The 15750-nt window shown below is 47.0% G+C and overlaps 2 protein-coding genes across 4 annotated transcripts in view; both read left to right on the top strand.

The window, feature by feature from the left end:
- Positions 1-15750, top strand: part of LOC126560212 (protein gurken-like) — a 473091-nt gene that overhangs the window by 200510 nt on the left and 256831 nt on the right. The gene's annotated exons all lie outside the window — the stretch shown is intronic.
- Positions 12753-14548, top strand: LOC126560908 (uncharacterized). 2 transcript variants are annotated; one of them, XM_050216869.1, is made up of 5 exons: positions 12753-12891; positions 13751-13867; positions 13945-14103; positions 14188-14334; positions 14408-14548. In XM_050216869.1, exons 2-5 carry the CDS (start codon positions 13769-13771, stop codon positions 14537-14539), a joined length of 537 nt encoding a protein of 178 aa, XP_050072826.1. In that variant the 5' UTR covers positions 12753-12891; positions 13751-13768; the 3' UTR covers positions 14540-14548. The 2 variants fall into 2 exon arrangements, with proteins under 2 accessions (XP_050072826.1, XP_050072818.1); XM_050216861.1 differs by lacking the exon at positions 12753-12891 and having other exon boundaries at positions 13726-13867.

The following is a 15750-nucleotide window of genomic DNA, read 5'->3' as shown; positions in this document are numbered from 1 at the left end:
TGTTTGGTGCTCACGCGTGTTATTAAAGGTACGGGGTGTGAGGACGGTCGGTAAGGAGTATGGAGAACAGGAGGTCTTGGAACACAACGGCAAAGCAAACTGTTCCGTGTCGGGTGGGTAAGAGCATAAGACAAGACTTTTTTTATTGATTTTGAGGTGGCCCATTATCTCTCTCTCTTTTTCTCTCTCTCTCTCTCTGTCTTCCGATGTCTTTTTGACCGGGTCACAATAAGAGTGTTGTGCCTCTGCGTCACAAGTTTGCCTAGGTTAGGTCAATCTCCCCCAAAAACCAGAGATTTAAATTCGACAGAGCACACAGAGAACTCACACAACCTCAGAGTCACTTTCACTCTTTATCTCTTCCAGAACGCAAAGCAACACCTGCATTCTAGACGAGTTTTGTTGCCCCCACCTGGATCTTCGCTTGACATTTTAACAGCATCCAATAAAAGGCAATCACGCCACCGGAAAACGAGATCCAGGAGAGCTTCCCGCACAGAGGATCTCCCGGCTATTTGGGGCGTTGTTTCAAGTGCCTGTTGATGAGTTGTCAGGTTGACATTAAGCGTATCTTCAGAAAGCAGGTTACTGAATTCCTGGCAACCGTTTACGGTGTCCTTTGCCCTTTTGCAGTGAAAACGACCTGATCCTCCTTGACATCGCTTCTTGAGGTTTCGCGAGGGACCCTTGCAAAACGCAACTGAACTTTCGACCTCAGGTTATGTGAGGCCAGAGCCCAGGCGACATGCTCCACTTACACTCGGTTCTCGGGCGTGAGCCACACTGATAAGGGTTGAGCTGCGCGAGCCGAGAGGAGAAAGTGACTGGGTAGTGGCTGTTGGATACAACACGTGCAATTTCGATGGTTATCTCACCGCCTCTACCGGGCTGGTTGTTGTGTGGTTGGAAACGTAATCGAATGAAAGCTTGCAGCTCACGCGACCCACGCGTAGTTTCGTTGAAGCAACAGCAGCACAAGGTTTAGACAACGAGCGGGAAGTATCGTGTGTAATCAATGCTCGCACACTAGATCGCACAGGATTGCAGTTGGAGCAGTGGACGCAGCGGTACGTCCGATCTTTGTTTGCAAATCCACCAACGAACCATCACAGAAAAAAAAAATCCTTAACTTTGGAAGTTTTTTGGACATGCAAAAGGAAACCGATCCGCCATATTCCAACACCACCGGGCTAAGTCTGTTTGCTTTCTTGCAAACGATCTTCCGCGCCCGAATGTATGCAAACACAACAATGCAAATAAGCCGGGCAGTACGGGTAAACAGTACAATTTTTGCGAAAAGTAATGCCCCATTTCTTCCGCCTTTCGGCCATTACTTTTCCACGCTTTCTCTCGGCTGGTAGCGAAAGTTGCACAAGCCTGAGAACGAGCGTGTCTAGGACCGATCACCCAGGCCTCATTCGATCGTTGGTGAATAGAAGAATGAATTAGCTGCGCATTCGCACAACACGGGAAGGCAAATTGCAATCACGCATAGAAAGCCCTTCATCCAAAACGCGCTTCCTATTGCATGTTGGATTGGACGGAGGGTGAGAGGAACAGCGGTGGTGAAGGTGTCCGGAGTAGGTGGGTACACGTGTTGCACAATGCGCGCTTCCATTACAGCATAGCGTGGTGGTTCGGTTCGATGCTGCTCGAAAAATTCACAGACACAGAGAGACACACTCACTCTCGCTCTCCGGCATCTGACGGCGCAGTGAAGCCATTAGCAGTACACTCATCCTGCCTGGGTCAAAACCGAACCGAACGAATCTGTCATTAAAAACTCACCGCTCTAGGGTCACGGTATCAACGTGCCGCGTAACACTTCCTCCCGATCGGTACGACATTACGATCGATCACGATTTCCATTATTGCCACCTGCAACATCATCAGTTCCAGTGGAAAATAGTTTTAGGGGTTTTTTTTCAACTTGAATCTTAATTGTTATTGTTGATGCTGCTTTTTCTATTTGTTTTGGATCGCTCTCTATTCCCTTTACAACGCTCATTTGATGCGGGCCATACTGGTGCAACCTTGGACATGTTGCACTGGCGTCCATCTTGTCGGCCATCGCGTACCCTCATAGTATGTACCTATCCGGCTGTGCACTTAGCCAGGGTAGTTCACAATAAAAAAAGAACTCCATTGTCCATCCATGTCGATTACTTTATTTCGATTTTGAGATGGCAAACCGTTTGTTCATCATATTTGATATAATACTTCGATCGAAATCGGAATTTAAGGTGAACCAAAAAAAATTAAAATTGTGCATTATAACAGAAGCGAAACGGTTCCCTTTGTCCTCCTTTCTCTCTCTTTCTCCCTTCCACTGTTCGTCCGTCCATCACCGAAACCGGTTTAATCGAGGAGAAATTGAAAAATAAATTACAATGCCCATAACGGGCGATCTGACAGGTAGCTCTGCTTCATAAATGTGCAATCGTCACCGTAGTAGTTGTGTTCGTTTTTTTCTCCTTCTTCTTAATAAAGTTTTGCTGACTTACCTCACAAGTAAAACTCTGACTCTCGAGGCGAGTAATAATAATACCAATAGTGCCCCGAAAACAAAGATTTTCTTTAAACCAAAAATTGCGGCAACAAAATGGCAGCTTCACACGCCACAGTTTCGCACGCAAAACGTCCGTTTCGATGGCGCCATTCGGTGATGATCGGTCGCTGTGACACGAAGCAATGAATTAAATAGTCATTTAGATACGGTTGACACTATCCTTGAGCCGAGGCCTGAAAAGCCTGATAAGTTGGCGAGTAAATCGTGCTCACAATGGTAGTGATTATTTGTTATTTAGTGAGCAGATTACCGGTTAGTTTCTGTTTCGTTTTTCGTCACCATTCCTTAAATTGTTCCCTTAAGATGTTTTGCCGTTGATTTTCAGAAAAAAATAATCAATTTCAAATCATGTTGTTTTACATATGTAATTTTACAACTGCTATTTTGGTAAAATACGGCAGGACCGGGCATCCCATTCGGAGCATGCCGGATCCATAGTTAGATCAAGAAGAAAATGAAGAGTTTCTCAAAAATATTTAAACAATATGATTTTCGTCTTGACCAGATTTGTGAAACATGGTCATGTTGTTCAGGTTGTCAGGATTCCAAGAAATCAAGTCCAGGGCAACATATAACCTCCAACAAGCTCGACTCCATGTGCTTCAGTCAAATCTCTGCGAACTCTTCCAGGCCTCTTTCCGAACAGATTATAAGCGAGAAACTTCCTGACGGAAGTTAGACCACAAAACATACATCTTCGTCACCCATCCAAACCAACGCGTCCTTCTGTCATCTGATCACTATTTTCATGATATCAGCACCACTTTTGCTTACACCTTCAAAGATAGTCCTTCGCACCAGCCATTCTTTGTCAACTTAATCGAGGATTTGTATAGGACTACCGGACGAATTTCTGTGCAATATATTCTAGATACTAGAGTTTGATGGATCCCAAAAGTTTGTGGCTTGAATTGTTGACACGATTGCACTTAACAATGTGCCTTCAGATTTCGTAATTATTTTGTGGTCTTATTGGTCTATTCAGGGTTGAGCACGTCTAGATGGCATGGTCAAGCCTCCCTTCCGTTTCCAGGACACTCAGTCTCCACGCTTATTGCCGATTTTCGACAGGGTGACTCGACGTGATCCAGCATACGGGCACGTCAAACTGGTTGCTGATAAGCATCTTCCTGGTGAGGTTTCAGTCTGGTATCCTTCTCACGTGCCTCAACTATCATATCCTTAGCGCTTTGACTACCTTCAGGATGTGTGCACCTCCAAACAGCTCAGCTAGTTCGTGGTTTATTTTCCTTTGCCACACGCCCTGCTCACCAAACACTGCCAAAGATAGTTCTTAGCACCCGTCGTTCGAAAATGGCGAGTGCAATGGCTTCCTCCGTCAGTATAGTCTAGCACTGCGATTAGTAAAGTCACCGTCAACCTGGAACGGTCAGAGCCTCCGGCAAGCAGGTAATTTGTATTCGTCGCATTGGTCCTCGATTCAATTCTAAAGATCTCGTGATTCGGTCTGGTTTAAGCCTCTTTTAACTCTACAGACGTTCGTCTAGTAATGTACATAAATGGCATATCCGAAACCAAGGAAATGGAAAGGTTTGGTGAAAATCGTACCCCGATTTTCAAAGCCCCCGCTTCGTAACACCAAACAGTAGAATTCATTACCTCAGACCCCAGATTCAGAGTGAAATTCGAAAAATCCTGACAACAACTCGTATTTGACGCTTCTACCTTGCAGCCCGTCCTTAGTGGCCTTTAACAGCCTTACCAACTTTCCAGGGAATCCGTACTGCTCCATGGTGTTCCATAGTTCAGTCCGATCTATTTACGACTGTTCCTTGAAGTCCAGGAACACTGGGTGCGTAGGATGTTCTGGAGGTTCTGCCGTTCTGCCTCATGCATAATAATAAATAAATAAAAATAAATAAATCCAGCTTGGTAGCTTCTGGCGTTATCTGCAGCAATGGGTGCAGAGTCTGCTGAAGAGTATTTGGGGTTGCATTCACGTCAGGGCTATCCTCTTTTTATGTGAATCGCAGCATAAAAGCAGCGTGCATTACCTAGGTGAAAAGCTCGAAACGAGCCTCTCTCAAGCTTTTGTGCTTAAATTCTGTTCCGCCTAAAAGTATGCAATTTTGTGTTACATTCACACGAGCTTCGATGTTTTCATAGGGAAAGCAATTTTTTCTCGGTTTCATGTTTGAAATAAAAAAATTTATTCAATTTTTCAAACAAAATGATAGGATGACGACGTGCCGTCATACTCTATAATAAAAAATATTTTATTTATTTATAATTAATTATGAATAATAAAAAATATAACAGATTAAAAAAAATTCTTATAACGTAGTCAACACAAGCGGTGTTGACAATACGGCGTAGAGCCGTTATACTAAAATAAATAATAAATAAAATAAAAAAAAACAAACGAAATTTACCTAAAACGGCTTGCAGAAATCTTTCGATCTATTGTTATTCAACAAAGCAAACTAATTACATGAGGATCGATATAATCGTACGCAATCTCAGCTGTCATTCAATACGCACTTGCAGCAATTAAAAACATCCCCACCACCCAACCCACCCATTCTTAGTGGGTGATTCTCTGCCCCCCTCCCCCTCCCCATGAACCATCACCTCCTCTGAGGGTACATAAATGGTAACTAGGAAGGAGCTGAAAGGAATGGCGGCACGTACAAGGGAAGGAGATCGCAAGCTAACGATTACAACCGACCGTTCAAACGGGACCAAGTGCGAGTGTGATCGAAAGGCCAGAGTACTAACCAAAAAAAAAAAAAGAAGAAGGGAGGCAGCAGCAACGCACAACAACAACAGCAACAACAACGTCTCTCGCCGCGACCATTCATCGATACGCCGGTGTGCAATGGTAGCGGGCAGCCAACGCAACCGCGCATACCCAGCTGTGGAGGTGCTGTTTTGTTGATGTTGTGTTGCTGTGCGCGGTTCGCCGAGCCTGCAATTGCACTATCAAACTTAATCCGTATGCGAACGTACGCGCGCGCTTCTGCCACGATCCAGACTGCGTACGGTTAGACGGTGTTCATTTAAATTTGTTTTGAGGTTAGTTTTTTTGAGGGTTTTTTCTTGGGGAAGCCCCCCGGAGGATTCGTAAACTTTGTGCACGTGCCTAGTGGTAGATTCGGTGTTTTACGTGATTAAGTTCGGAGCAGTTCTCGGTGGTCCAGAATGTGTCGCTGGTAGGACGTGCGTTGGTTGTGTACGACTCTCGGGCTCGCGGAATCCTGGTTGGCTGACAGTCTAAGTAGCAGCAAGTATTAAACGTCAAGGTATGCAAAGGCGTCAACATTCCAGAGGTTGTTGTGTATGTATGTGTGTGTGTGTGAGTCGTTCAGGGATGCTTGTTGGATCCGGTTTAGCTCTGGTCTACCTTGACCGTTCGTAGTCGCTAAGATTATGCATAACCGGCAAGGTCTTCCAGATGATATGCCGGGGCTTTTTTTGTGACAAAGCTTGACCTATGTATGAAACAAGCATGCCCAGATCGGTGAGATTTCACATCGTCAGTATGTAAATTACTTGCCTCGAAGAAACCCAGCCTGTTATAATTCCACCCTCTATAATTCGGCACATTGGAGTTGAACCTACCAACCGGGACGTTCGCCATTGCGCAACGATTAAAACAACGAAAACGAAATCCATCAAATGTGGTCGTCCACCGTGTACAATAAACGGCAACCACGAGATTGCTACATCAAGGCACGGTTAGGAATTCCTTCCACTCTCTAGACGGCGTAGGCGTCCAGCACGCTTTCAAGAGTTTACTTAGACCACTGAGTGCGGGTCTTGCAACTCGTGTATTGATCGTGCGATTAAGTTCTAGCAGAATGGAAAATACATCGTCCATCTCTCGCACCACAACGCAACACAATCAACCAGAGAGGGAGAGAAATCAATCGATTGTGAAATCAAGATGGCAGCAGGTGCAAGATCAAGTTTGATCTACCGGTCCTTCGTACTATCAACCGGTGGTTTTTGTTTTTCGATGAATAAGGAAAAAACTAGTTGATTACAGGCAAAGCATAGCCAAACCAAAAAGACACCCCCGCGAAAGAGAAGATGTCAAACGATGTCTACACGCCTGTCCAGCTAATCAAACGCATACGGTCAGTGTCAGTGTGTTACGTGAAGTGATGTGGAGTTTAATTGCGCGCGTGTGTGGAAGCCGGTGAGAAATCAAAGTGGCATTATGGTGGATGGGGTGGTGGTCATTGAAAACATCTATTAGTCCAATTATGTCAATTTATTCACCTGCCGTACCTTCACGCGTGAAGGACACACGGTAAAGAGAGTTTTTTTTGGTAGTTACTACGCACAGAGGAAACACAATGAAAGCCTGAGAGGGAGGGAGAGAGAGAAGCGAAGCGAAGCGATCGATAAAAATGCCAAAACTCACTGGTCAATAACGTTTACTATGCAAATTAGATTGGTTAGGACATTTTCTACTGCACACTATCAACACAAAACCAAAAAAAAAACAATTACGTTTACGTCACATGGATGATTGCTTGCGATCGTACTTGTTACTGTCATATTAAAGTCGCTACTAAAACACTACTACCGCACAGTGGGCTTGCCACATCACGATTATTTGTAGCGATCTTGATTCGAGCGATAATAGGTCGTACCTCGGTCGCAAATGTCACTTTTCGCAACCTTTCCAGATTAATGTGCTTGTACGCCTGTACGAAGTTTATGCCCGGCACAAGGATTAGCAAAAAAAATTTCAGCGTTAGTGCAACGTTCCTTGTTTACCCTACAAACCATTTTGTTGTTTTTTTTTAATCTCTAACCCGCTCTAGATACTAGGAGCGTAAAACTAAAAGACCTACTCTCTTATAGATTTAAATAAAAAATCATTGCAAAAAAATACACGAAAGTCAAGAAGCGTGTGCTTCATCGTTCGCCGGACTTGCTTGCTTCAGGGGTTCTCCTGTCTCGCTTGCTGCCCCTCGGGGGCAGCTTTGCTTGGGGCGTGTATCTGTTTTCACTCTCACTTTCACACTCGATTTGTTGCGCCGTAAACATGGCCGTGCGTCTTTTGCGGGTTAAGTGTTTATGCATTTTCACGCTCGATACACAGCGAGCGCTCGCGCGCACTCGCAGCTCGGTCAGTTGGTCAGTCGGTAAAGTTTTCTTGCCCCTTTTCTTTTTTTTTTTTCGGCGTCGCCGTCAATTTTTGGAGTTTCGTGAACTCAATTCCAATTTCCTTTCGCGAACGTGTGGTGCGTCTTCGCTACCCTGTCCTCTTTGCTAACTCTCGTGTCGCTCGCTGGCTGATTTAATATTAAATAATAGCAATCAGCAGGCGGGAATCGAAAGGAAAAAATTACGAAAGGGACACTCACTCCCTTAACATTCCCAATCCCGCGAAAGGCTTATCGAAACCTATTTTTAGGCGAAATTTTAGTGACCACAAATCACTGGTGACGTTCCGTGGCTGTTCGACGGGTGCGTCCGTTTTGCTGCACACACGGCTTCGGTTTTTGTTTTCTTTCGATGCAATCCATACATCACTGGGTCTGTTTTTTTGTCTTCTATTTTCGCAACCAACGAACCCATCGCAAAACACAAAAACGCTCACCCGTAAGGAGCTAATAAAGTGGCGCGTCGCTCTTAACGAGCGCGTTAGGCAAGCGCGTTAGTGCCGGCCTATCCCGGGCTTCGTGCCATTGTAGTTGGCCGGTTTGTAATCGATTCGCTCTCGGTGCTGTTATGGCAGGCACCGGTTCGACAATCTTACGGCGGATGGCTAATGGTTGCCATGCAGCAGCAACTGTCAAAGGTCGCCACATTGCCCGCGAGCCTTCCTACCGAAGACAAATAGTACATGCTGGGCTCTTAATTGAGGGCACGCAGTGCTTAAGCTAGCCATCGATGTTTACCCTGCGCGACATGTCCTAAATTGCATTGCACACACACCCACTGTGCCGGGTAGTAATGAGAACTGTCATCATTTTGTCAGTAATGTGCAATGTTAGTCTCCCGCGAAGCATCACTTAATTTATTCAACAGCAGGTGAGAAAAGGGCTGTCGGTAGAACAACGCTTCCCACACGCCTACACGCACTGTCAACACCTTTCGCAAGAGAGCCCAGCTAATGATGAGAAACAAATGACTATAATTTCGCATGCAGCCGGCTCGTCTTTGCGAAGATGGCGGAGATGAAGCAGATGAGGTTGTGCTGAGAGTGTTTATTGACTGCACTTTGACACTTCTCCTTTGGGGTCAATGGCCTTGCGTGCTTGGTGCATTTAATAGCCAACTGACCCCCGGGGGCAGCGTGCTTACCCATTCCGTACAGTTGCGCACAGCCAATCAAGGCCATCGCGCTGTGTCCCAATTCCTGTCGCCCAGCGATTGACAGGAGGCCGGAGACTGTTATGCAATGGGGAGTCGATACCGAACGTACCGTACTTGGTGGAGCTTCTGGAGCAAGGTGATATGTATTTCGCTCGCAAACGAGTGCTTCTGGGTCTGCTGTATGTTGCTTCAAGGTCTATTTATGGCTCACCTGCTGTAGGAATGAGGAGGGTCTACCATTCTCCCAAGTTGTGCTACGAGATACCCACACACACACACTCACACGAAAAGACAAAAGGAAGCGACATTTCACCCGATTCACAAAAAACCCGGCAAACCGGTGGTGTCTTAACCAGTTTAAAACTTTTGGTGCGCCACGTTTTTGTTTTGTTTTACGCGCTACATTCATGGGAAACGTTACCCTCCCCAAGCGCGATGCTGGTGATAAGCGTGCGAGTAGCAAAGGAAATTGCAACCAGTTGTGAATGCTTGACAGAGCGACAGATATAGTTTTTGGTCCTGGATGCAGGGGGCCTAGACGCGTTGCAAATCCAAAAACTGGCCGACCGCATCAGATCCTGCCTCAGTTGCAAGCGAACCGTGGGACAGGTTTCAAGACTTTCACTGTACCGGCTCTGCCCTAGCGAGTGACCGTTTTTGGGGTGCTAGAAGATCTGCCTGTGAGCTTGTGCTTGTGAACTGTCATCAATCAAAGTCATCATTCAGAACCGTCTTGGAAGCAAGATGGCTGCGTCGAGAAGCGTTCTCAAGTTGGTGGCCATGTTCACCGTTCTGCTAGTGCTGTTTATCGCGGAAACGTCCTCGGCAAGTTTGCTGTCGGGTTTGCGCAATTCTAGCACCCGCCTGCGACGTGTCCACAAATCTACCTACTCCGAAACGAACTCTTCCGAGCACGCCTCCATGAAGTCGGTTGCCAGTGATCGTACCCAGAAAATGCATCTGCTCGAAAATCCACTCGGTATGGGACGATCGCTCACCTCCAAGAAGACTACCGTGACGACAACGAAGTCTACCATCAGTACCACCTTGCGGCAGCGTGTTGATCAGGCGGTGCAGAAGGTACGTGCCCGTTCGAAGGAGATTAAGATGGAACAGGAGCAGAAGCGTGTCGATCGGAAGCTGCGCCGTGATCAGAAGAAGCAGGAACGTGAACAGACAGCACCGGTTGCCCCGATCAACCCACATAACCTCAAAATGCCTGACTGTCCGGCGGGTAAGGTGTACAACGGGCGGCGCTGTGTGTCGATGGGCAAGACGTCGAAGAATTAGCTGCTCTCTTAATGCTCTCGTTTGTAGTTAAGTAAGTTGTGAGCCGTTTTTCATTCTTAGCATTGTAAGATACAAAGCATTTTGACGAATAAATGTTATTGCCCAGTACCATTCTGACGTGTGTTGAGTTTTCCTGGTTTCTCTGGCGCGTACATTGGTGCATCTCGCACGAAACCTTCGCATTGCGTTGTACCGTCTGGTGTGTACTGGTACGAGGTACCGCGTAACGTCGCATGTTCGCGAACCTCCAGCATTCTATGGATACGGTTAGCGATCGTGGTCACGATTACATCTGCGCTAGTACGTTACCAGTTATGGCCTCTTCACTTGCACAAGCGTATGCACAACCCGCCTGGGTACCTTTTGTTTCGATGTAAACAATCAAACTTGCATTGATTATGGCGGAAATCGCTGGCCGTTTATAGATACACATCATCACCATCAGTACCGGCGTACTCATCTTATCCGGCATCGATAGACGCACACACAATGGTGGAAAATGCCTAAACGATTGGAACACGCACCGAAGGGCAATGAATATGTTCTTTTTCTGTGTGTTGTTTTGTGAGCTCGCACGCAATTGTTGGAATTCTAACAGTGGCTACTTCCTATCCAGTCGAGGAAGCATTATCTATGCTAACGAGATGGCTATGCTGACTAGCTGTTGAAGCTAGTCAAGAGCCTTGTCTGGTGATATTAATTTCCTCATTGGTGAACACCATACAACTCACGCTTAATACCGAGCACTATCCGGTCTATTTTAGCTAGCTCTCAAACTGCAAAGCGATCCTAAAATGACAACCTTCACCTTCACCGGCGACGGAACGAAAGAAGAAATAATCCACCATAGCAGGACACGAATGTCGCCAACGGCGAAGGGCACTTCCGATTTGACACAAACCTTGCAGCTCCATGTCACCTTCTGGTCAAGGAAAGAGCCCGCTTTTCAAGTTTAAAATCCATCACCTGCATCACCTTAATGACGAACGGCACCGAGCCCACGGTAATGGCATGATTTATTACTCGCTTGACTAAGATCGTAAGCACCAAACAGCAGCAAAAAAGGCGAAGCTGTACCTTGCTTAATGTGAAGGAATTGTGCAGCATGAGACACCAAAAAAAAAAAACGAAAAAGAAAATTTAAGTAGATTGCCTCCCAAAGAAGGTTACCAGTGTGCCCGAGGTGTCTGTGTTGCCTTGCTTGAAGGCAAATAAAATCAATAGAATATGGCGTCTTTCGGTGTGATCCATGCGGCAGTACGAAGGTACACAGTTGGGTGTAGTACGCATAATGTACATGCAGCGAAGCGTTGGAGCCGAAGTAGTGGTAGGGATGCTGTAACCTTTATCGTAACCTGTTTTATTTTCCCTACCTATTCACTCACCGAAACCGCAGTGACAGCTAGCTTGTTTACTAGCTATTATTGTGGAACATGTACACAAACACTAAGAACTCATCAGGAGCTCCAGTAGCTGTCATTTATCAAATTCTAGTAGACCTAATCAAATCTGAGCTCTTATTCTGGTACATCAACATTAAGAACTCATTAGGTAGGAGCTCCGGTAGTAGTCATCTACCAACATCCAGCAGGGCTAATCTTACCAATCAATCTGATCTACTTTTAAGCCAATAATAGCAACAACAAAACATCTCTGCAACACACGGATGACTAGCAATAAGAGCATTGTGAGACCGATGTGAACGAACCTCGGCGCAGCGATAGTCTTGACAGGGTAAACAAACTCCCCAACCAAGAGCAGCGCACACGCTTCGGTGAGCGGTTGGAAAGATAGCTATAAGTGAAAGACAAAACGAGTCAAGGTCGCGACGGTTTGTTCGGGGAAGTTACGCCATTGCGCTGCTTGGAACGCACCAGACAAGGATGGAATCGCGGTTGGCGTTTCTTTGCGCGCGGCGAGCCAAACGTGATCTAGTGAGCCTTGGGAAGCAGTAGGCCAAATGAAGGAGGGGGGGGGGGGGGGGAGGGGGTCAGTATTCGTGTTTCGGAGGAGAAGGAGGAACGATTCGATGTTTATAGTCCACAAGATATAGGTGAAGCTATCGATGTCAATGGGTGCGCTGAAGCACGCGCTTCATCTCTGCTGATTTCGTTTAACGTTTAGAGAGTCGAATAGAGTACTGATACATAGTGGAGGGGGGGAGGGGGGGAGTTTCGTTGTTTGTGGACAGCTGACCGGAGCCCAAAAATCAAGCCTGCAGCAACCGGTGCATATCGTCGAACTGCATGTCGACATACCCTTCAAAGCCCTCACCGAAAGCAACTGGGGTTTGCTGAAATACACCGCAACATGGCACACCTTCTCGCATCAGGGCGCCAACGCAGCCCGCTACTGAGCAGCATCTCCCGCACTCGGCTTTTCACACACAACAATGGGCAAATGGCACGATCCATCGTCCAACCCGACGCCCTGTGTCACCTCCACGGATGGACAACCCTGCCCATGCCGGGTGAATCGACCCGAGTGCGAGCGCGTTGTGGCCTCCATCCCTTCTCTCTATCTTTCTCTGCCGGATGGATGGAGACGCTGAACGCTGTGGGGCGTGCGGCCTAGACAGCGAGGGGACGCGATCTAGCAGTAGTCCCCAGCGGCGATCTCGGTGATACATCTCACCGCTGGCGCTTAGGCATTAGTTAGTCATATCGGTTCGTGCGAGACACCACGCCAATGTAGTGGCCGCTACGCAACCGTCCTGTGCTTGTGACGCGTACTTGGTACCCGATTCAGAACTGAGCTCAAGCAGGTTGGGGTCCTACCAGCATTTACAGCCTACGGTTTACACTTCCGCCGGAAGAGTGGATCTGCTAAGAGTGTTTGTTTTGTGTTTTAGTGAGTGCTTTTTTTTGCCAGAGATACATCCATACGACAGCCAAATATCTGTCCTGATTTGTCTGACCGGGCAGGAGCTAGAGGAGTGTTCACTTTTACTTCTTGTAATATCTTGCAAGGTCGCGCGTCGCGTAAATATTGCATCACGATGCGCCTAGTGCCCGCACGCGTAGTAATACAGGCTGTTTTTAAGAGTGGTGTGGTTATTTTTTCCTCGAGTTTCTTTTAACGATATAAACATACCCTAATTGTAATCCCAGTCTTATGACCATTCTCTGCGGTTTGCCGTACGGACGGGTAGAGTGGTCTGATTCTTCAACTAGGGCGACCTTCATTAAACAAGGATAGAGCGGGTTGGTATGAAGTGACTCACTGTGTGCCCGAGAGAGAAGGTGTTGCTAGCACATAGCCAAGCTGCACACAGATCAGAGACAGCAACAAGACTAGCAGAACTGGATCGAGGAAGCTCGCTCTATCGTGTCTTGCACAGCTACTAAAAACAAGGTCGAATTCGAATGTCATCCGCAAGAGAAGGAAGTCGGTGTCAGTGACAGTGCGCGTAGTGCTTGCTAGCGTTTACCGGCCAGTGTTTTCCGCGCGTGACTTCACATCGGTTCAGGATTCTTTGGTCCTGCGTGTCGTGCTAATCTCATCATCGATCAACCGCTAGAACTATAGACACACAAACACAATCAAAACAATTTCGCAATACAACTGGCTGATGCCGCTCTATTTCCCTTCCAGCGCCATCCTTAACCGAGAATGTGTCCTTCCGTTTGGAGCCCGGGGAAGCTTGTGTTTGTTGCGTTCCTGCTAGCGGCCAGTGCAATCAGTGCCGATGTGTATCCTGCTCACAAACCAGTACGTGTCGTTGGGTTGTAGGGGACGCTTGCGAATGTGTTTGTGTACAAAGAGTCTGTTGCCTTATCTAATTCCAGCACATCAGACAGCCTCGTGGATTGGGCTTCTTTCACAAGATAACGCACCTCGGTTCGTTGCTCTATCAACAGTATAATGACACCACCTACACGCTGAAGAGTGTTTACGATCTGCTTAGCAATGAGTTCACGGACACCTTCACTACAACCACACCGGACGTAAGCGTAGCGAGACGATGGTTTTGCCCACCCACACGCACTGATACTGACGACCGTCCTTGCACTCTCCTTTTCCCTTCTCAGCCTCGCACGACGTCCACTACACCGGATCCAACCACCAGTACTACGCCAAAATATCGTATCTCCAGGGCCGAGCTAGGACGCATCCTGAACCGTAACTACCGTGGTCTACAGAAACTTTTCCGTCTCGAATGGAACGATGCGTGGAATGTGAGTTGTTCTTTGTGTCCGTGCGTTGATTGCTATCCCATCCTAATAACCTTTCGATCTTCCTATCGCGCAGCAAACGAAGTACAACATCGATGACTACAAGCGGGAACTCAAGAACTCGGCGTTTCCACCAAGCAACAAGACGGCCGGTCCGATCAATGTCAACCTAACGGTGGAGGTGAATGCGGACATCATCAAACCTTAGGATGCGCGCGTACCGGAATACCTTTCCCGTTAGTTCGCATTCCTCACTGTGATATGATGCAATCTCGTCCCTATCTGGAATGCGCTCATGCCGGCTCAACAGAGGCATTTTCCTTCTGCACGTAGCTAAGCAGCTAGAACGCTTGTCCTGAGCTAGCTGAGACCTAGACCAACTCATACATCCATTTTCGTTTTATGTAAGGATAGGCTTAGCTAATACCTGACCTGAGTATGATAGTAGATACTTTAAACCACACATTTCGAGGGACTCGCAACGCTTATTGTAGAACAGGTGTGTTTGTATATGTATATATAGCTCGTAACATACGGTACGTAAGCACCGACGGGGGTATAAAGGAGGGTTTCTTTGTAGCTGTTTTGTGTACCCCTATTCTAGCGTGGTGTTGTAATTAGTTGTTATAGATCGTAATCCGAGTGTAGGGTAGCCCGTAGTACAGTTGCCGCTGACAGATAAGAGCGCGCACGAATGGGCGCATAAAGGTTGTACGCCATTAGTTCGTGAGCAAACCCGTTCCAGCCGGGTGGACACATCGAATGGTGTCCTATCGCAATAAAATGTCTGACGAAGCTTTTCGACCATAGGTATTACACGCTGCATCCACTGCCGTTTGCATTTCACCGCGTCGATGTTGACTCTTTGGCTGCCGAACGAACTTGCGAACGTGTCGAAATGTTGACCGAACGGTCCCACCTCGGTACGCGCACACCCGCCTCAAGGTTAGCGGCCCGATGGCATTGCGCTGCGAAGCATCTTCCAACAAGCACACATTGAGTCATCTTTACTATCTCGCACATTCCTCCTATTGCTACAGTGTTTGGGGTCGCACAGCTTTCCTCTACTTCGCACCACGGTGACATTGAGCGGTATTAGTTTCGCCACCGGATCCACACCGCCCCATCATTCATTGGTGATGAACTTGAAGGTGCGCAATTTTCGTTTTTCGCATATTTGCAGGTCGCTTTTCGCAAGGGTAAATGGACGTAATGAGTGAGGAGCATCGAGCATTATGGTTATGAAAGTAGTCGTGCAGAGATCTGCGACTGGTTTTTCTTTTATTAATACTTAAGGTATGAAAATACTGTAAAGCAGTAGATCGAATCCAGAACAAATCGTCGTTGGCTTTACCTCGTAAAGCCACCTACAATATCTAGCCGAATATGCTTCATCCTCAGTCTTACGGTTAGGATCCA

The sequence above is a fragment of the Anopheles maculipalpis genome, chromosome X (assembly GCF_943734695.1).
Source record: "Anopheles maculipalpis chromosome X, idAnoMacuDA_375_x, whole genome shotgun sequence".
Lineage (NCBI taxonomy): Eukaryota > Metazoa > Arthropoda > Insecta > Diptera > Culicidae > Anopheles > Anopheles maculipalpis.
The sequence above is the reverse complement of the archived record's forward strand: the minus strand, read 5'-3'. Positions and strand labels throughout refer to the sequence as shown.